This window comes from Hevea brasiliensis, chromosome 8 (genome assembly GCF_030052815.1).
Source record: "Hevea brasiliensis isolate MT/VB/25A 57/8 chromosome 8, ASM3005281v1, whole genome shotgun sequence".
Classification (NCBI taxonomy): domain Eukaryota; kingdom Viridiplantae; phylum Streptophyta; class Magnoliopsida; order Malpighiales; family Euphorbiaceae; genus Hevea; species Hevea brasiliensis.
In genome coordinates this window covers 12,600,813-12,622,281 of record NC_079500.1, presented here as the reverse complement: position 1 = coordinate 12,622,281, position 21,469 = coordinate 12,600,813, and the positions used below count along the sequence as shown (strand labels likewise).

Here is a 21,469-nt window from a genome sequence, read left to right as displayed (position 1 = left end):
AAAAAGAAAGAAAATAAGAAAAATTTAATAAATAAATACTTAAACCTGATTAAAAAATCAGAGATGAAATTAATTTTTTTTAAAGAAATTAGTAAAAAGTGTATGAACTTAATTTTGCCTAAATATCTCTTTAGGATTTAGAGGAATAAAAATTTCTAGTTCTATTACTTGCCTTTTTTTAAAAATTATATAATAATTGATAATTAAAAAGTATAAAAGAGAAAAAAAATTAAAATAGAGGGTATTGAAAATTTTATTGAGGATTTAAAGTAATAACAAATTAATTGAGATAGTATTGAAAATTTCAGTAAGTATATAAAATAATAAAGTAAGAAAATTGAGAGAGTATTGAAAATTAAAATAAGTGTAGAAAATAATTATTTAGAGAATTTGAGAAAAATTGAAAAAATATTAAGAATTGAAGAAAATGTACAGAATAATTGTGTAGAGAATTAATGATATATATAAATGAATTAGGAGTGAGGTAACATATTTATTAAATTTTTTTATATTTAAATTGCCGGTTTAATCCGGTTTGAAATCGTCGGTTCAATCCGGTTCAAAACCGTCGGTTCACGGTTATTAAAAAAATATGAACCTGAACAAATCGCAGAAGGACGATTTCGGTCCAGTTTTGATCAGTTTTAATCCGATTTTGACCGAACTGGTTCCTATTCGGTTCTGGTTCAAAACCGGACCGTGGCCACCCCTACTTCTGACTGTGGAGAACAAGTCTTTTTCTTCCTTCTCCACAGTGTGGTTCCCCGCTTGAGGGATTTTTTTTTTTTTTTAAAGTTTGGGAAGGCATATTTGACATGAGTTTTTCTTTTCTAAATCAAGTCAACATAAATTTAAAATACAAGATATATAGTAGAACTCACCTATTAAATAAGTAAGTCTCATATATTTATCTTGAATTGATCATGAACTCTCTATTTGAGAGATTATATGGTAATCTTGCTATTCTATGCAGGATTAATAAATGGAATGGTAAATCAATTAAAAATTAATACATAATTATAATAAGTAATTATTATTTAAAAGAAACAAAAACTGTTTTGAATACATAAGAAAAATTGAATATTACGAGACTTGATCATACTTATTTTTATAATTTTAATTGGCTTATAATTTCATACAAATTATTCTGTTTATACGTGAAAATTTATTCTTTCTATAGAGAGAAAAAGAATTCAATTTACATATGGCTTAAGAGAGAAAATAAAAATACTGACTAAGCTCCATACTGGAACTATCTTAATTAGCGTCTAACTGAAAAATCGAAAATTAGAGATTTGAAGAATTTTACTGTGTAAAATTTGAAAGTTGATGAGGTTTTATGTTACATGTTTAAGTTGATAGACTATAATACTACAACTAGATAAGTTCATGATAGATGTCAAAATTTATCCTATTAGTTTGGCTTGTATGTTTGGAATTTTTTTTACTTTACCCTTTTTTTGAATGCAATAGAACCTACCAACCACCAAAAAGCAAAACCTCACTTGCTTGGATGTAAGAAACTCTCAACTCATTAGACCCATTTTAATAGATTTTATGTTACATGTTTAAGTTGAGAGATTATAATGTTACAACTAGATAAGTTCAGGGATAGATGTCAAAATTTCATACCATTTTTCTTGTTTCTTTTGCTTTGCTATTTTTATTTTTAGCATTTGAGGGTCTTGAATCATGTTATTTTTTTAACTTTTCTTTGGGTATTCTGTAATTGTATAAATTACTTTATTCTTGCTTCTTATAGCAGTTTAGTTCAGGTTTGGTTTAGATTGTGCATAGTGAATTTTTCTGTTGTTAAATTGTGCATAGTGAACTACCATTTTAATTCAAACGTTAATTTTATTTTCTTTGGAACAAAGAAAGCAATAAATAAATATATATATTTATTAGAATATATAGTAATAATCAAGTACGTCAAGGATTTTTGTTTTGGTGGTGAAGAAGCTTTTCTCCAGGGCATCGAATATCATTAATTTCTTTCCTTGATCATCTAAAACAATTGCATGCCCTCTGTATTTTCTCCTTTAACTACTTATATATGCATGCATATCATTTAGCAAAAAGAGTAATTCTTGAGATTCTTACTTATATTCGAGTGTATATATACAGTCAATCGTAAGCAAGTTCTCAAGTATTAATACAACAATCTCTTCTATTTATATCAATGGAAGAAGTCAAGGCTGAAATGATAGTGAAAAAGACTAGAAAGCCAAAGATGATGGCGTGTGTTAGTGTTAGGCAAATTCTTAACTAAGCAGCCTGTTGAAAACTATAAATATGCAAAATTTTAATTTAATTAATTTTTTTATTATTTTTTATATTTAGAAAACTAGAAACATATATAATAAAAGAAAGAATTTAATTTTTTAACTAAAAATTTATTTTTAAAAAATAAAAAATTAAATTAAAAATAGTATAATAACTTAAGAATGTAATTCAATTCTTTTTTTTTTTTACATATTATTTATTCCAAACAAAATTAATAAAATATAAATCTTAAAAGCTGTGTTACTAAACCCGGCCCGAAAGTTGAGCTGGTGATAGGACCAAGTGAACGGGTCAATGGTTCAATTAACGGGTCATGGGTCATTAAAAATTAATTAAAAATAACACATATTAATGTAAATAAAATTAATTAATTAATTAAATTTATTTATTTAAAATAAAACTTTAACATTTATATATTAAATTATATTTAATAAATTTTAATAGTATTTTTTAATTTTATATGAAAATATTAAGCAATATAATACATAAAAATTTCTATATTTATATATTTCTTTTTTTAATATTTATGAAATATTAAGTATATATTAAAAAATAAATATATTGAAATAAAAAATACATAATTACCAAAATTCAATTGATTTTTATTTTAAAAATTTTTTTATGAGATTTTGAGTTTTAATTCTATGTACCAATATTGAAAAAAATTCTATTGAATAATTGAATCGGTCAAGTCAATTGAGTCACATTAATTTACCGATTTAATTATTGTGTCATTTTTTTATCTAATTTAATTATAAATTTATACTAATTTAAGTATTAATTTGTCGATTCATTGATTCAACTGACTGATTTAGTTCAGATTTAATAACTATGCTTAAAAAGAAATAATAAGCAGAAGAAATACTAACATTCATTTAATCAATAAAAAATTTTAATATAATAATATTAAATTATTTTTAATATTATAAAATTTTAAATATATATATATATATATATATATATATATATATATATATATATATATATATATATATATATATATATATAAAATTCATCCCATCAACCTGACTAATGCTTTTCGCATTTAATGGGCCAAGCCATCCAACAGTTCCTGAGGGAGAAAAACGCCAAGCCCAAGATACCAGCGGTCAAAATGGGAGAGGGCGAGGAGATAACGGACGACAAGGTGACAGCAGCATTGAGAAGGGCAGTCCACTTCTTTTCGGCACTGCAGGCTAGCGATGGGCATTGGCCAGCGGAGAATGCAGGGCCCTTGTTCTTCCTTCCTCCATTAGTCATGTGTGTTTACATAACAGGTCACTTGGACACTATTTTACCTGCTGAGCATCGCAAGGAAATACTTCGCTGCATCTACTACCATCAGAATGAAGATGGCGGATGGGGCCTTCACATCGAGGGCCACAGCACCATGTTCTGCACCGTTCTTAGCTACATTTGTATGCGCCTTCTCGGGGTTGGACCTGATGCTGGTCAAGACAATGCTTGTGCCGGAGCTCGAAACTGGATTCGTCAACATGGTGGTGTCACATACATTCCCTCCTGGGGGAAGGCCTGGCTCTCGGTACTTTTTCCATCAACAAATACAACCTTTTCTTTTTTGCTCGTCCGATTAGTTCACTCATCATTTTCATTTGTTCTTCTTTTGTAGATCCTGGGTGTGTATGACTTGTCTGGAAGCAACCCAATGCCCCCTGAATTTTGGATCCTTCCTTCCTTCCTTCCCATGCATCCAGGCGAATAAATGCTCTCATTTCATACTCTAGTGTTTTGGTTTAACATATTCTTCTTATAATGATCTAGGAAAACAGCAAAAATGTGGAGCTACTGTCGGATGGTTTACATGCCAATGTCTTATTTATATGGAAGGCGGTTTGTTGGCCCCATTACTTCTCTCATTCTTCAGTTGAGAGAAGAACTCCACGCTGAACCTTACCATCAAATCAATTGGAAGAAAACGCCCATCAATGTGCCGCAGTGAGTTGTAACATCAACTTGATTAATTAAATCTTCAAACCCAAATCACCCTTCAAATTTCTTATTGTCCTCATGATTAAATTGCTTCTGCCGGAGGATCTCTACTATCCCCATCCTTTGATTCAAGATTTAATGTGGGACACCCTGTACATATTCACTGAGCCTCTTCTTACTCTTTGGTCCTTGAACAATGTCATCAGAAAGAAGGCTCTTGAAGTGACCATGAAGCATATTCACTACGATGATGAAAACAGTCGTTACATTACCATCGGATGTGTGGAAAAGGTATTTCTCATTATTAGCTTACTCTTCTTGCCGCTTATGACGGTCTCTAATGCTTCGTTCCCACTTCAATTTTACTTTTCAGGTTTTATGCATGCTTGCTTGTTGGGTTAAAGATCCAGAGGGCGACTATTTCAAGAAACACCTTGCTAGGATCCCCGATTATTTATGGGTTGCTGAAGATGGAATGGAAATGCAGGTAATTTTACACTAGTATTCTTTTAAGCCATTTGTAATTACACTGTACCTCTAACAAACATGTGTTATCTGTATGCAGAGTTTCAGAAGTCAGGAGTGGGACGCGGGTTTTGCCATTCAGGCCTTGATAAATTGGAGACGTTCTTAAGAGAGGGCATGACTTCATAAAGAAATCTCAGGTTTATTATAAATGTCTTTGTACAATAATCAAGTATTTTCCTTTTCTCTTTAGTTTTCCCTCACACTCCTTGCTCTGTTTGAATAAAACAATTGCAACGGTCAAGGACAACCCTTTAGGAGTATGCACAGGCATATTTCTAAGGGATCGCAGACTTTCATTGACCAAGATCATGGACGGCAAGTTTCCGATTGCACTGCAGAAGGTTTGAAGGTAACAAAAACTTTGTTCAATCATGCCCTTAAATAACGAATATTAGTTCTTTTTTCCAGCATCATCATGTTCCTTATATTGCAATGTCTCACCAGTTTGTCTTATACTATACAGTGCTGCCTGCTCTTCTAAATGATGCCAACAGAAATTGTTGGCAAGAAAATGGAGCCCCAACAATTGTACGATGCTGTCAATATCCTAATTTCCCTACAGGTGTGGATCAACCTCAGCTAGAATGCAGCTTTAAATGTGTTCCCTTGCACAAGTAGTATATGCGCAAATATATAATCCTGATCATTGTATACGTTGCAGTGTAAAAATGGAGGCATAGCAGCGTGGGAGCCAGCTGGGGCTCAAGAATGGTTGGACGTAAGTTACTTTATGACGCTTTGGTGATGCTTCTATATTGAGCTTGGATCAGCATGACCAATTAATTCACGTATTTTTATCCTGAATCAGATACTAAATCCCACGGAATTTTTTGCTGACATTGTAATTGAGCACGAATATGTGGAGTGTACTGCATCTGCGATCCACGCTCTTGTTTTGTTCAAGAAATTATACCCTGGGCATAGAGAGAAGGAGATAGAGAATTTCATTACTAAAGCTGTCCAATACCTGGAAAATATACGGAATTTGGAGGGTGGATGGTATGTTCCCATATCCAATAGCTACTGGATTTTCAAGAAATTATTTGAGAAATTAATTACATGAAAATGAAATTTAACAACGACAGGTATGGAAATTGGGGAGTTTGCTTCACTTATGGTACATGGTTTGCACTGGGAGGCCTAGCAGCTGCTGGCAAGACTCGCAACAATTGCGCAGCAACACGTAAAGGTGTTGATTTTCTTCTCAGAATACAAAAAGAGGATGGAGGCTGGGGAGGAAGCTATCTTTCATGCCCAGAGACCGTAAATTTGATTGCATAATTGTTGGATTTGAAGGAAGAAAAACTAAAAACATATTTATGCTAGAACAATAGGAGAGAAAAGACATAAATTCACTATTAAAAACAGAGGATTTACAAACACAAATTTGAAGCTTTTTTCTTTCTTTTCTTCTTCATTTTGCTAGATCTCTCAAACTCTCTTTCCAGCCCTCTCAATTTCTCTCTGCACTCTCTCGTTCTTCCAGCAGCAGCCTCTTCCTTTTATGGTGAATTTGCTTTCTTTTGTCAACTAATGCCATACTTGCACCATGCTTAGGTGTGGCTCTTTTCTTTTCTTGTGCACATAGATATTCACCTACTAAAATCTCATCAACTCCAACAATAATCAATTGTTGATGTAAATGCTAAAAGTCTTCTGAGTGTTGTTGGCGATCGATGCAGAAATATGTGCCTCTGGAAGGTGATCGATCCAATTTGGTGCATGCTTCTTGGGCGATGATGGGTCTAATTTGTGATGGGCAGGTCAGTCATTAATTAAGTTTTGTAGGTAGGAGCATATGCATATATATATAAGACTTTGTAATACTGATTCTTTTCATGGATAACAGATGGATTGAGACCCTACAACTCTTCACAGTGCTGCAAAGCTCATAATCGATTCTCAATTGGAAGATGGCGATTTTCCTCAACAGGTAAACTTGTTTATAATCTCAAGATAGGAAATCATTTAAACAAGATTCATTATTAGCAGTTTTGCTTTCTTTTCTTTAATAAATGGGTGTTAATATTGTTGAATGGTAGGAAACCACGGGGGTGTTCATGAAGAACTGCATGCTACACTGCGCAGCACACAGAAACATCTTCCCATTGTGGGCTCTGGCTGAATATCACAACCGTTTTCTACTGCCTTCCAAGGCTTACATCACATCAGTCTCATAACACTTTGTGTGGCTATTTTTGTAACTAGGTCAACTACCCTCTACGACTTCGATGCCCTTAACTTGGCCTTTGTGAGAAAAGAAAAGGAAAAACAAACACTTGGTAATTGTATTTCTCAAAAATTTCAGTATGTGAATTGAAATCTTGCATGCTTTTTCAGAAAGGCTTTTCAATGAGTGCCTAAAAGCACCTATTACGTAATAACTAAATGAAATTTAACCACATATATAGTTTCACTCAGAAATTTTATCATGATTGAAAGTATATTATCATTAAATATAAATGAATAATTTGTGATTAAATCTTATTAGCCCATAGCTCAAAGGAGCATGATTTTTGATGATTACAAAACTTAAGGTAATCTATTTAACAAGTTGTGTAGTAAGCATTTTAGGTTTGCAAATGATGAAAATTGGTAATGGAAAATTGACTAGCAACAAGGAATATCAAGAATCATGTCAACCAGTGAGAGCACATTTGAGATTATGATCTAAAGGCAAGAGGAGCACTTAAGTAAAATCCCTGTGTAAAAAGAAAAGCGAGAAATGTGCTACTTTTCTCTACGGAAAACTTTTCTCCATTGAAAGCACCCATAATATGTTACTTTTAAAAGTAACATATTACTTTCATGCCAACAAGCACGCTTGCATAATAACATCTCTTTATTACATAACTATCATCTTACATATCTAAGCAAGTTTCTTGCACATATGAAAGAAACTGCAACTCGGCACCAAGTGAAGCATCAGGTTTTATTTGTGTAAACATGATACTATTTCCACGTTTTATACAGAATCAGATAGTTTCCATCAAAGATAACCACTATGATAGACTTTCACAGGGAAGAATTTGCAGGAACAAACTTGAGTGATATACTATTGACACAATGGCGTTCATCTGTGGGTGTTGGAAATCCTTCACCTTTGAAAACATGCCCCAGATGTCCACCACAAGCTGCACATGTAATTTCAGTTCTCATGCCATCTGGATCCGGCTGATAACACAATGCATGGGAATCTTGTCAATATATCTTTAAAAATGAACTGCTACAAGTTTTCAAAGACTACATAGCGCAGAAGGGGAAAGCAGTACAACAGAGGAAGAAGAAAGCTCACATTGCAAGCTATAGCTCCCGGAAAACCTTCATAGAAAGCTGGCCAACCACAACCAGAGTTAAATTTGGTTACAGATTTATAGAGAGGAGTCCCACATCCTGCACAGTTGTAGACACCCTCTTCAAAAAACTTGTCATATAATCCTGTGCCTGGATACCTGCATAGCATCAAAAAATGCAAAAACTTATCTATTTCAATAACACGACTTTAGAGACATCTACGAGCAACAATACACGGTACTGGAGCATGCTGCAATCAGATCCAGCAACATAAATTTCAGATTAAATTTTCTTAGCTCCCTAAGGGTTAAGGCAGTACAATTTGGTGCACACATATCACCTTAGATATGCAGTTTCATGGTTTTAAATAACGGCCGTTACATTATGTAATGGCCATTATTTATAGGTTTTTCAAAAAGCTGTTACCCGTTACCCCGTTATTTAAAGGCAGATTCTGAGTTGCATTAGCAACAGCCATTGCAACCGTTATTTAATAGTAAGGGCTGTTATTTACCATTAAATAACGGTAACGGCCGTTACCTCAATAATTCAGCTAATACCTTCCAACTATTGTTTCTATAACACTTTCTCTCAAAATTTCACCAAAACTTCCCCTCCTTTGCACAAATCTCTCTCTTATTCTTTTTCACGCTAAGATTATTATAACTATTTCTATTTTCTAGAAACACTTCTTGCAAAAGGTGAGTATTATTATTATTATTATTATTTTGCATATTTGTTGAAGAAAATTTTATTTGATGTTGGATTTGTTGTTAAATTGATAGTATGAAGCATTAGTTTGCCCGATCTATAGGTTTATGTTTTTTTTTCCCTAACTTGAAATATTTTTATCATTCTTTTTGCTAAAATACATTATTAATTACAAAACATCTAATTTGATGTATTTATGCTTATTATATAGTTGTGTATCTTAATTTTATTTGTCTCCACCAATATCTACTCATTTTATCAACTTTGCAAATTTTGCAAAAGAATTTATGTAGTGCCAGACCATTACCATTACTTTATGATGGTTACCATTAAGTTACAACAGCCCATTTCCTTTACCCGCAACCACAATTTAAAACCATGATTAAACCTGTGCTATGAAGAACAATTATTTATATTTGGTTGATGTGTCGACACCACATTTGTATCAACAATACACGTATAAATACTCCTTCCACCAGGATTCATTTCTAATTCCGCTAAAAGATATCCATGCTTCTCTAAAAATAAACCTATTGGATACTGAAACACAACTGATCCTTCTCAGCATCCTACATAAATATTTGACACGAATGAGATATCAGGATGCATGTTTTTCTGGTATTAACATGAATAATCTCACAAGAAAAATCAGAGCTTTTTTTTCTTTGAAAAATACTAACTTTCCAATGTAGAATGTCAAAGATTACGTATAATTGATAACTGTATCCCTTACCCAAAAGCAAGCAGACATCTCTTTGGTTCCTCCCTTGTCTCTTTAATTTCTAACAAACAAAACTTCCCCTTCACTCCTGATCCTGAAACCCTAATATCCTAATGACCAGAACTCCAGAAACAGAACCATCATCAAATTCATAAAACCAAACAGCATGCATCAACAGAAAGAACCCATGAACCACCCAAATGAAATCATAAACTACCCATCTTGCTCTCATATTATTAGATGCTTTCCATTCAAACTGGCTTGCATTGCACTCGAACAAGGATAATATTTCTACTATGACTGATATGAGATTATTTTCAATTGTGTTCCAACTTCCAAACAACATAAATGAATTAAATAGCTCTCAATTAGTTTGTTTCAAACATTAATTCAATTATAAATAATTAAACTAATAGAAAATAAACAAATCAAGACATGGAAAAATACAAACAAATTTCAGTTACATATAAAACCTTACTCTGTGCCTTTCTGCCTCAAAATCCGAAACTGATCTGGCGATAAAATCGCACGCCACTCCTCCTCTGACTTCTGGACGGACCCAGGAGCAGCCATGGCGATTAATCCACCACGAAAATTACGCTTTCTCCGGTAGAAAGAGCCACCGAACCCAGCAAGAGAAATGGAATAGACTGCGGGTTTGGAAGAAGGAAATCTGAAATGGGTTTTGCAGGAGTTAGGAACAGAATGAAGCAGAGAAAGAACCTTGGAGAAAGTGGTTTTGGCTGTGGGGGTGATGAGAACTGCTTTGGTTGCAGAAACAGGTGAGCTTTTGAGGATGTTGAAGCCCATCATCTGGAAGAGAGAGACAGAGAGAGAAAGGGGTAGAGATGAGGTTTGGATAATGTGTTGTTTAGTGAGGTCTTTAGACCGTTCAAGCGTTGCACTACCTATGCGACATGCCGTTTTCTTCTACTTGAAAATTTTTCATGGATTACAATTTTTTGTTTTCAATTGGTGGATAGTAATTGTTACTTTATTTATAATAAAATAAAATAATATTATTTAAAAAAAAAAATAAAACTCGAATTTAAATCTATTAAATAAATAATATGTCTTTAATTATTGATCTAATCAAAGCTAGACACTTTATCGACCATGAAATTATTACTTCGTTGCCAGATCAAGTCTATCATATATGACCATATGGTAGGCAAATCAAATTTATATGGGAAAAGTAGCTTTTATAAATAGATCAGAGAATTATTGAAAACTAAAAACTTCCATTTTCCATCACTTCACAAGGCTTCTTACTGTTAAACAGTCATATTTCTCAAGTGAGAACTTCATAGTCTCCCTGCCATTTCCAGCAGCATTGCCTCATGCATAGTTTATTTATAATTGCCACAAATTTGCATCTTCTGCATATCACATATTTCATGCCTCTTGCCTGTAAAATATTACTTTCAGCAAACCATTTCAGCCAAGAAAGACATTTTGAATATAATGATTAACTGATTGTGTTTTACTGGACTACTATTAAAGTGCCTGTATCAAATCAACAAAAGGTTATTTGTATGATTGATGGCAGTCCCCATTTTGGCATGCATTGATTATAAAATTACAGCAGAACAAAATCACAGAATGGTATAATTTGGACTAAAGATTGTGACTGAGGAAGAACATCAACAATCATACCCACTTTTTCAGGGAGTTGCACACAAAAGAACAATAAAGATTGTGATTTTGTGCAGATATTGGATGCTTGAATGCTTCTCTGTAACTCATTGCCACTCAAGTATATGGCTTAAACAAACAAGAAGACAACTAGAATAAAGAATCACCACAACTCAATATCGACAGAACAGGAATTGAAAGTTCTCTCCATGTTTCAATAGAAACTCTTTATAATAAGAAACGATGAAAAATACAGTGAAGAAAAATACGGTAAAAAGACCATAACAAAATACTCGAAACAACCTTCACTTTCTTTTCATGGTTTTTCCAAAATGAAACTTATAAATGTATTTCAAGAGAATCAGTGGTCCATGAATTCCCCAAAATTACAATAAATCAAATATTGAAAAGTGTAACAACACCTTCCTTTTAATGACCAAGAACTGTCAACCAGTAATAGAGATTCTCTTGGCTATGAACTGATTCGCCAAATACAAGTCCCCAAGTTCATTTGAATAAGGAATCACATATTTGCACAAGAACTGTGCATTACCAAGCATACAAGTAGTAGCCAAACTATGTTTTATCTTAAGCAAATTCTTACTTTCCAAGACCTTAATAACATCTAGTCAGGGCTTTAGCCTCTTGTTAACACTGCATAAAAGCAACTCTGTAACACCCCTTGCTCGATCTACAGTGTAGCCGAGTAAGGCATGCTACACTCTGTGCCTGAGGCACCCTATCTTATCTTGTCTTATTCAGTATTAGTTTTAATTTCATTATATTTTAAATTACCATATTTTTATGGTGAAACTGACATAACATCCCCTGTTTTATGAACATTTGACCTGTTTATAAATCTTATCATAATTTCAATCATTTCAAATCATATCTCATCATGTCCATATCATATCATGTTTTCATCCACTCGTATAAGCAACTCATATTCATTCATGTGTAATTTATCTCATTTCATTTATATAATTCATGTACGTAATTTACAGAACTTATACAATCCCAAATTTAATAACAAACTTTCATTTGTTTACAATAGGCAAAATGTACATATCAGATATCCATGGGTCCTACCAAAATGAACAGTTGAGGTGACAACTCTCCTACTGTAGATCTGATCACTACTGGTCCTTCTCTCCAATACCTACGCGTAGACAAACCAACGTGCTAAGCATATTGCTTAGAGATGCAATAATATAATGAAAATAAACTAAACAATAGAAGTATAGGTTTCATGTGTGTAATATCATGAAATGTTATGTTTATGTAATTCATTCACATGTCTACGTATATTTCAAGTTTACACATTTTTAGTGATCTTTGGAACATTTAGTTCATTTGGATCTTTGTCATTCAATTGCTTAACATCAATTCTTATTAACTTATTTCAATGTCCAAGCAACCTATAACAGACTGCTAAGACTGGATACACGGGAGTATACTAGTTAGACACCCCATGTGCTTATCAGGTATACATCTGTCAGGCATAAAGCCAACGAGCAAGCATAAAAACCAGTAAAACATGTTAGACATAAAGTTAGCGGATGGACATAATAGCCAGAAGAACAATCATATCAAATATACATTGTCCATCAATGATCATCCGTGAAATAGGCTCAAAAGCCATGAGCAGTACTGCATCTGTGGTCCCTAATTGGCATGCCAATCGATCCAACTCATACACACAAGTCTAGGCATACAAGGGCAATTTTAACATCTTTATATTTATTATTTCATTTCATGTGTTATTCATGCTCATAGCATTAGTATACTATTCATAGCTGGAACATAAGTCCCAATCACCTATTCATATGGTTCATGTGATCATTAATCTATTTATGTCAAGTTTTTATCACATTTCAAGTCATTTATGAAAATTTCATGAATTTTCAGAATTGTTGTTTTAACTTTCCCTAACAATTTGGCCAAGATGTAGAATCAATTTGGCCTCACTTTCTTTACGAAAGTTGTTTCCCTATGTTTGAACTTTAATTCCCTTTTTGAATCATTCAATTTGAGGTTTTGTAGCTCTAGTTATGGTCAAATTAGCAAGAACTATTTCAGGGTACTAAACCTGACACTTTCCTTGTTTCCAGGATTTTATCAAATTTTGCAACTAGTATTCAAGCACCTTAGGCTCAGAATTAGTTTCAGGTCCTTAAAACAAAGTTTTAGGCTGTTGTCTTAGGTTTCCAAATCTTTTTGAATCACTTCATTTGGAGTTTTCTAGAGAAAGTTATAGCCTATTAACCATTCAGAGGTCACCCGGCACATTTGCTGGAATTAAGAAATTTCAGCATTGTCATTTCTAACTTACTCTAACAATTTCACTAAGTTACCTTAAGATCTAGGTTCAGGTCAAAAGAGAAAAGTTTTAGTTCTATGTCTTATGAAAATTTTTGCTTTGGAATGACCTCATTTGCAGTTTTGTTGCTTAAGTTGTAGCAATTTTACCAAAACTGGTTGGGTACCTAATATTCAGGATTTTCAGCTTTGGCCCAGGAACAGGGCAAATTTGCTGGACTAACTTTGCTTAGCAATTTAGTTGAGTTAAGTTCATAATTTGGCCTTAAATTCTTCATGTGAAATGTTCTCCTAAGTCTCAGGTTTCCATAGGTTCAAGAATCAGGTCAATTGGAGTTTCCTAAAGTGAGTTATACTCATTTTACCAATTACTGTTCATATGGTCATTTCTACAGGTCCAGAATATATCATTCCGGATTCAAGCCTAATTTAGGCAATTTATGGTTAGTTTCTGGGCAACCTTCCTTCATGACATTTCTAGCATTATATCTTAGGTTTTATCTCCAATTGGCCTCACACCAATTGAAGCTATGTAGCTCTACTTATAGCCATTCAAACCTACTGGACTTAATGGTCAAAAATTCCAGCACAATAGTCACACTTCCAATTCATTAATTCATCTCAACCACCAACTTCATTTCTCAATCAATACACATTAATTGGTCAATATTTGACCTCAAACATATCAATTATACATCATATCACAAAACCTCCAAATTTCTCCAAACCCTAATTGGTCATCTTCCCCAATCTCATACAACTCATGCAATTCAAATTATAATTCATGTATACACACCAAATAACACTACTAGGCAAGTTTAATTCCATCAAATCCTCAAAACTCTAATTCTCTCTACATTAGCTGAAAATCCATAACCCTTAATCATGCATCATCTTTTTCATTTCTCATGTAATTCCATCTCAATTCAACTCATTTTCAAGAATTAAAGGAATCGTTTAGAGTGGAGAAAGCAAATCCATATAGCCGATCCCAAATTTTTGGGATAAAAGCTTAGTTGAGCTGAATTGAGTTAAAGAAGGAAAAAGGCAAGATTAGGCACTAACCTCACTTGACCAATTCTTTCCCTTGCCAACACTTCAATTTCTTTGCCTCCTTTTGCTACTAATCACTTCTCCAAGATCAATTAACAAGTTTTTGTGTTTGTGGTTATGGAAAATATGAAAGAAATGCAAGGAAAATGGAGCTTGAAAATCTAAAATGGGGGAAGAGCTAGGGGAGCTTAGGGACGGCCATGGAGAGAAATGGAAGAAGAAGAAGGCGTTTTGGCATTAATTATTTTTGTCTTATACTTATATAATTATCCACCTTTTTAATTAAATTTTTAATTGTATTTATTATAATTTTAACAATTTATTTAATTCCATCTATATCCCTTCTTAAATTTTCACACACTTTTCATATATTTAATTCACTTTCAATATTTTAATCTCTCTCATTTTAATTGACATTTAAGTCAAAAGTCAACTCTATGAGTGAATTGACCAAAATGCCCTTCATCGGGTTATAGTCAATCTTTTTCGGTAATATTGATTAAGTCCATAAAAAGATGGTCACTTTGATTTTATTTTACTTATTTCAATTTACTTTCATCTTATTTTTAGTCCTCAAACTGCCTTTGAATAGTACTATTCACTGACTGAAAATAGTACTATTCAGAGCTCAGAAGTTTGGGATGTTACAATTCTTCCCCTCTAAATAAAAACTTCGTCCTCAAAATTTACCTGATGTAAATAGCGGAAGAAACTGCTACCTCCTCATTGCTTCGCTTTCCTGTGTCACCTCTTCAGTGTCTAGATTTGACTCCTCCCAAGCCTTCATGGCATATACGCATGGTGCTACTATGGCTTCGGGCCTCTCGACTGTCTCAGAAGCAGCTTTCTGTGAAGTATCAGCCGCTTCTGTCCTAGCAGGTCTTCGACCCCTCTGAGCTGCTCGGGCAGACCTCTCTGTCTGTGGTGGAGCTGTGGGAACACTCCTCTGTGGGCAATCCCGCAGATAATGATCTGTAGCTCCACAACGGAAACATCCCCCAGTCAACATTTGACACTCCCCTTTGTGTCTCCTACCACAATGTAAGCATTCGCACCGGGTGATCCGTTCTTCTTTGTGCCAGAATCGCCATCGATACCCCAAAGCGGCCTCTTCGCCTCGTGTGCAGCTCTGTGAACCCTTGGGCTTCTTACTAGCAAAAGTCGACATGCTAGACTGCCCCGATCCAGATCCTCTCTTACGCTGCTTATTCCTCCTAGTCTGCTCACTATCCCTGACTCTCTCCACATTCAGAGCCGCTACCACCAATTGGGAGAAATCAGTAATCCGGTGTTCCAAGACTAGAAGTCTGATATTATCATTCAGTCCATTCTCAAACCGTCGGCACCTATCGGCCTCTGTAGGCATCACCTCCCAGGCATATCTGCTTAGCCGTACAAACTCTCTCTCATATTCTAATACTGTTAGCTGTCTCTGCCTCAAGGCTAGAAACTCCCTCCGTCTCGCCTCCAAATAAACATGGTTGATGTACTTTTTCTTGAATTCAGCCAAAAAGAAGTCCCATGTAATTACTGTAGGCTGCACAACTCTTGACACCATAACCCACCACCGGTAGGCGTCCTCTTGTAGTAATGAGATAGCACACTCTAACTGTTGCTCAGGTGTACAGTGCAACTGTCGTAGTACTCTCTCAGTCCTCTCTAACCAGTACTCTGCAACTGTTGGATCGTCCTCCTTCGTAGCCTTAAAATCCACAGCCCCATACTTCCTCAATTTCTCTAGTGGGGACCTCTGAACTAGCTGTGCCTGTGCCTGTGCCTGTGCCTGTGCCTGTGGAATGACTCCGATAACCTGACGAAGCATCTGAGTCATCTGCTCTAGAAATGCCTGTTGTGCCCTACCAATGGCACCCTGCGACGAATCCTCTCTTGTGTCTCTATCCCGACAACGGGCAGATACATGACTCTCAACTTCTTCCTCCATAGGTCTAGGAGATCCGTGCTCCGAAGGATCAGACTCCATCTAACCTATAAAACAGACAGAAGAACAGATCTATATTAGTGTTACCTCGACTGCAAATTAAAGGCCCATCCATGTCATGCACATTATTTCTTTCTATCTATCTAAGCCTAGGAACGCCTAAACTTTTGCTCTGATACCACTAAATATAACACTCCTTACACGATCTACAATGTAGCCGAGTAAGGCATGCTACAATCTGTGCCCGAGGCACCTTATCTTATCTTGTCTTATTCATTATTAGTTTTAATGTCATTATATTTTAAATTACCATATTTTTATGGAGAAACTGATAGAGTTTACTCTGTTTTATTAACATTTGACCTGTATTACATTTACCTGTTTATAAATCTCATCATAATTTAAATCATTTCAAATCATATCCAATCATGTCCATATCATATCATGTTTTCATCCACTCATATAAGCAACTCATATTCATTCATGTGTAATTCATCTCATTTCATTTATATAATTCATGTACATAATTTACAGAACTTATACAATTCCAAAATTTAATTACAAACTTTCATTTGTTTACAATGGGCAAACTGTACATATCAGATATCCATGGGCCCTACCAAAATGAACAGCTGAGGTTACAACTCTCCTACTACAGATCTAATCACTATTGATCCTTGTCTTCAGTACCTACGCGTGGACAAACCAAACCAACGCGCTAACCATATTGCTTAGTAGTGCAATAATATAACGAAAATAAACTAAACAATAAAAATACAGGTTTCATGTGTGTAATATCATGAAATGTTATGTTTATGTAATTCATTCATATGCCTATGTACATTTCAAGTTTACACTTTTTGGTGATCTTTGGAACATTTAGTTCATTTGGATCTTTTTCATTCATTTGCTTAACATCAATTCTTATTAACTTATTTCAATGTCCAAGCAACCTATAACAGACTGCTAAGACTGGATACACAGGAGTATACTAGTTAGACACCACATTTGCCTATCAAGTATGCATCTGTCAGGCATAAAACCAGCGGTCAGGCATAACAGCCAGTAAAACATGTCATACATAAAACCAGCGGGCAGGCACAAAAGCCAAAAGAACAATCATATCAGACATACATTGTCTATCAATGATCATCCATGAAGTAGGCTCAAAAGCCATAGCAGTACTACATCTGTGGTCCCTAATTGGCATGCCAATCGATCCAACTCATACACATAAGTCTAGGCATACAAGGGCAATTTTAACATCTTTATATTTATTAATTTATTTCATGTGTTATTCATGCTCATAGCATTAGTACACTATTCATAGTGGGAACATATGTCCCAATGACCTATTCACATGGTTCATGTGATTATTAATCCATTTATGTCAAGTTCTTATCACATTTCAAGTCATTTATGAAAATTCCATGAATTTCCAGAATTGTTATTTTAACTTTCCTTAACAATTTGGCCAAGATGTATAATCAGTTTGGCCTCACTTTCTTCACAAAAGTTATTCCCCTATGTTTAAATTTTAATTCCCTTTTTGAATCATTCAATTTGAGATTTTGTAGCTCTAGTTATGGTTAAATTACCAAGGACTGTTTTAGGATACTAAACCCTACACTTTCCTTGTTTCCAGGATTTTACCAAGTTTTGCAACTGGTATCCGAGCACCTTAGACTTAGAATTGGTTTCAAGTCTCTAAAACAAAGTTTTAGGCCTTTGTCTTAGTCTTAGATCTCCAAATCTTTTTAAATCACTTCATTTAGAGTTTTTTAGAGAAAGTTATGCCTATTAACCATTCGGAGGTCATCAAGCACATTTGTTGAAATTCAGGAATTCCAGCATTGTCATTTCTAACTTACTCTAATAATTTCTCTAAGTTAGCTTAAGATCTGGGTTCAGGTCAAAAGAGAAAAGTTTTAGTTCTATATCTTATGAAAATTTTTGCTTTGAAATTACCTCATTTGTAGTTTTGTAGCTTAAGTTATGACAATTTTGCCAAAACTGGTTGGGTACCTAATATTCAAGATTTTCAGCTTTGGTTCAGGAACAGGGCAGATTTGCTGGACCAACTTTGCTTAACAATTTAGTTGAGTTAGGTTCATAATTTGACCATAAGTTCTTCATATAAATGTTCTCTTATATCTCAGGTTTTCATAGGTTCAAGAATCAGGTCAATTGGAATTTCCTAGAGTGAGTTATGCTCATTTTACCAATTACTGTTTATATGGTCATTTCTACAGATCCGGAATATGTCATTCCGGATTCAAGCCTAATTTAGGACAACTTATAGTCAGTTTCTGGGCAACCTTCCTTCATAACATTTCTAGCATTATGTCTTAGGTTTCATCTCCAATTGGCCTCACACCAATTGGAGCTATATAGCTCTACTTATAGCCATTCAAACATACTAGACTCAAGGGTGATGAATTCCAGTACAAGAGCCACACTTCCAATTCATTAATTCATCTCAACCACCAACTTCATTTCACAATCAATACACATTAATTGGTCAATATTTGACCTCAAACACATCAATTATACATCATATCACAAGAATCCCAAATTTCTCCAAACCCTAATTGATCATCTTCCCAAACCTCATACAACTCATGCAATTCAACTTATAATTCATATATACACATCAAATAACATTACTAGGCAAGTTTAATTCCATCAAATCCTCAAAACTCTAATTCTCTCTACATTAGCTGAAAATCTATAACCCTTAATCATGAATCATCTTTTTCACTTCTCATGTAATTCCATCTCAATTCAACTCATTTTCAAGAATTAAAGAAGGAAGAAGACAAGATTAGGCACTAACCTCACTTGACCAATTCTTCCCCTTGCCAAAACTTCAATTTCTTTGCTTCCTTTTGCTACTAATCACTTCTCCAAGATCAATTAGCAAATTTTTGTGTTGGTGGGTATGGAAAATATGAAAGAAATGCAAGGAAAATGGAGCTTGAAAATCTAAAATGGTGGAAGAGCTATGGAAGCTTGAGTTAGGCCATGGAGAGAAATGGAAGAAGAAGAAGACTTTTTGACATTTATTATTTTTGTCTTATACTTATATAATTATCCACATTTTTAATTATATTTATTATAATTTTAACAATTTGTTTAATTCTGCCCATATCCCTTCTTAAATTTTCATACACTTTTCATATATTTAATTCACTTTTAATATTTTAATCTCTCTCATTTTAATAGACATTTAGGTCAAAAATCAACTTTAGGAATGAATTGATCAAAATATCTTTCATCGGGTTATAGTTAATCTTTTTCAGTAATACCAAGTAAGCCCATAACCCGATGGTCACTTTAATTTTTATTCTCCTTATTTCAATTTATTTTCATCTTATTTTTAGTTCTTAAACTGACTTTGAATAGTATTATTCACTAACTGAAAATGATACTATTCAGACCTCAAAAGTTCCGATGTCACAAACTCTGGGTGGCAAATAATGTAAGAGATGTTGATGTTCTCAACACTTAGCAACAACTGAGTTACTTCCTTAATCTTCCTCTCAGATACTGCAAGTACTTGAGCTACCCTCCCAAAAGCAAACAAAATATTATCCTCTGAGAACCCCAGTTCCCTGAAGAGTTTCAATTTGCGCTCCCAATTCTCTTTAGTCATGGAACCCAGCACCCTAATGGCAGGAAGAAACGTCTTAGATTTCCTATCAACGCCCATTTCATCAACCCTTCTAACAAATTCCTTAATATTCTCTGGCTTCTCTAGAAAAAACCGTGGAAAGTTAAACACACATCCAAAGATTTGTGAGGAACTAATCCCACAACTCTTCAAGTATTTGATGTTAGGTATCAATGTCCTTTCCAAATCCTTCTTTAGAAACCATCCAGAAATCTTTAACAACGTAGAAACATCAGCGTCAGATCCCAACACATTCTTTAAGGCTAAAATTGATGGCCCGAGCTTATTATCCGCACTATAATCCAAAATCCAAGGATCAGCAGATACTATATCAGCAACATCGATGGAATTAAAACCCAAGTCCCGAAAAATCTTGATTTTTGGCTTGATTTTATTCTCAAGACTAGCAGAGAGAATACGGGGCACTCTTCGTACAACATTTTCAATGTGGGCTTTAGAGAAACCATTTTTTATGAGGAAATTTAGCACCGAATCTGCATTTTGGGGTTCTATGAGGTACTTAGTAGTTGATGATGAGACAACTGAAGCGGATTCAGGGGAGAACTGTAGTTGATTGATCAAGTAATCAAAGATTGTGGTTTTGGGTTTAGATTCTGTGGACCTAAAAGCGGAAAAGAAAAGGAGGGATACTGAATGCAGGGCTGGAGGTTTGTGGAGAAGCTGAGAGGTGTTTCGAGAGAGTAATACGAGAGTTCTGAAGATCCAGAGAGTCATTCTTTTAATAGATTTTAAAGAGTCATTCTTTCAACAAGAAACAGAGATTAGCAAGTGGAATCAAACATACCTGGAATTGTTTCAGGAACTCCGTCTGCTATTCTGAATCCCTAGAGCTCATTCAAACGCCCGGTCCTTTACCCTGTTTGGATTGAGGGAAATGGAATCGGAGATTTTTTCTAAACAGAGGATAGAAAATAAATTTTAATTTTAAAATTTTTTAATCGGTCTAAACCTTTTGTAAGAGTAAGTTATTATCAAAATTAATTATCTGTAAAATTAAATTCCTTAATCTTTCTGTAAAAAACAAATTAGTTAATTTATTTTAATCTTGAATTTAATTATTTATATTATTTGGGTTTTATAACTTTAATTATTTATATTATGTAATTCCTTTAAAACAAGTTTATTAGTATAAAAAATAATATAAAAACAATATTAAATAAAAAAATAATAAATATAAAGTATAGTGTTTTAAGTATATATAAATATTAAATAATAATTATAAATAAAAATATAACTTCTATAATATAAAACAGTCATCTTTTAATACATAAGCAAGAAGGTATTTATTTAAATGTATTATCTGATAAAATTAATTTATAAATTCTAATAATTTTTAAAA

General features: G+C 33.9%; 3 protein-coding genes and 1 pseudogene across 4 annotated transcripts; 1 reads left to right on the top strand and 3 right to left on the bottom strand.

The window, feature by feature from the left end:
• Nucleotides 1-3,327: 3,327 nt before the first annotated feature.
• On the top strand, nucleotides 3,328-7,107 carry LOC110647746 (beta-amyrin synthase-like; annotated as a pseudogene).
• A 481-nt stretch (nucleotides 7,108-7,588) lies between these two features.
• Nucleotides 7,589-10,367, bottom strand: LOC110647745 (peptide methionine sulfoxide reductase B5). The gene is made up of 3 exons (XM_021801711.2): nucleotides 9,969-10,367; nucleotides 8,060-8,216; nucleotides 7,589-7,938 (listed from the first exon to the last, which is right to left on the bottom strand). The coding sequence occupies exons 1-3, from the start codon at nucleotides 10,301-10,303 to the stop codon at nucleotides 7,780-7,782; spliced, it is 651 nt and encodes a 216-aa protein (XP_021657403.2). The 5' UTR covers nucleotides 10,304-10,367; the 3' UTR covers nucleotides 7,589-7,779.
• A 1,708-nt stretch (nucleotides 10,368-12,075) lies between these two features.
• LOC110647744 (uncharacterized) lies at nucleotides 12,076-21,117 on the bottom strand. 2 transcript variants are annotated; one of them, XM_058151323.1, is made up of 4 exons: nucleotides 20,915-21,117; nucleotides 19,273-19,337; nucleotides 15,188-16,483; nucleotides 12,076-12,284 (listed from the first exon to the last, which is right to left on the bottom strand). In XM_058151323.1, the coding sequence occupies exon 3, from the start codon at nucleotides 16,476-16,478 to the stop codon at nucleotides 15,213-15,215; it is 1,266 nt and encodes a 421-aa protein (XP_058007306.1). In that variant the 5' UTR covers nucleotides 16,479-16,483; nucleotides 19,273-19,337; nucleotides 20,915-21,117; the 3' UTR covers nucleotides 12,076-12,284; nucleotides 15,188-15,212. The 2 variants fall into 2 exon arrangements, with proteins under 2 accessions (XP_058007306.1, XP_021657401.2); XM_021801709.2 differs by lacking the exon at nucleotides 19,273-19,337 and having other exon boundaries at nucleotides 20,915-21,115.
• LOC110647751 (uncharacterized) lies at nucleotides 19,867-20,844 on the bottom strand. Its single transcript, XM_021801717.2, has one exon. The coding sequence runs from the start codon at nucleotides 20,842-20,844 to the stop codon at nucleotides 19,867-19,869; it is 978 nt and encodes a 325-aa protein (XP_021657409.2).
• Nucleotides 21,118-21,469: the final 352 nt, after the last annotated feature.

What these genes read in the sequence shown, in the direction of transcription:
- LOC110647744 (XM_058151323.1), bottom strand. Translation starts at nt 16,478, where the DNA reads ATGGAGTCTGATCCTTCGGAGCACGGATCTCCTAGACCTATGGAGGAA.
- LOC110647751 (XM_021801717.2), bottom strand. Translation starts at nt 20,844, where the DNA reads ATGACTCTCTGGATCTTCAGAACTCTCGTATTACTCTCTCGAAACACC.
- LOC110647745 (XM_021801711.2), bottom strand. Translation starts at nt 10,303, where the DNA reads ATGATGGGCTTCAACATCCTCAAAAGCTCACCTGTTTCTGCAACCAAA. An exon ending in TTGAGGCAGAAAGGCACAGA is followed by an intron (nt 8,217 to 9,968) that starts GTAAGGTTTTAT and finishes GATGCTATGCAG; the next exon opens with GTATCCAGGCACAGGATTAT. An exon ending in CGGGAGCTATAGCTTGCAAT is followed by an intron (nt 7,939 to 8,059) that starts GTGAGCTTTCTT and finishes TTGTGTTATCAG; the next exon opens with CCGGATCCAGATGGCATGAG.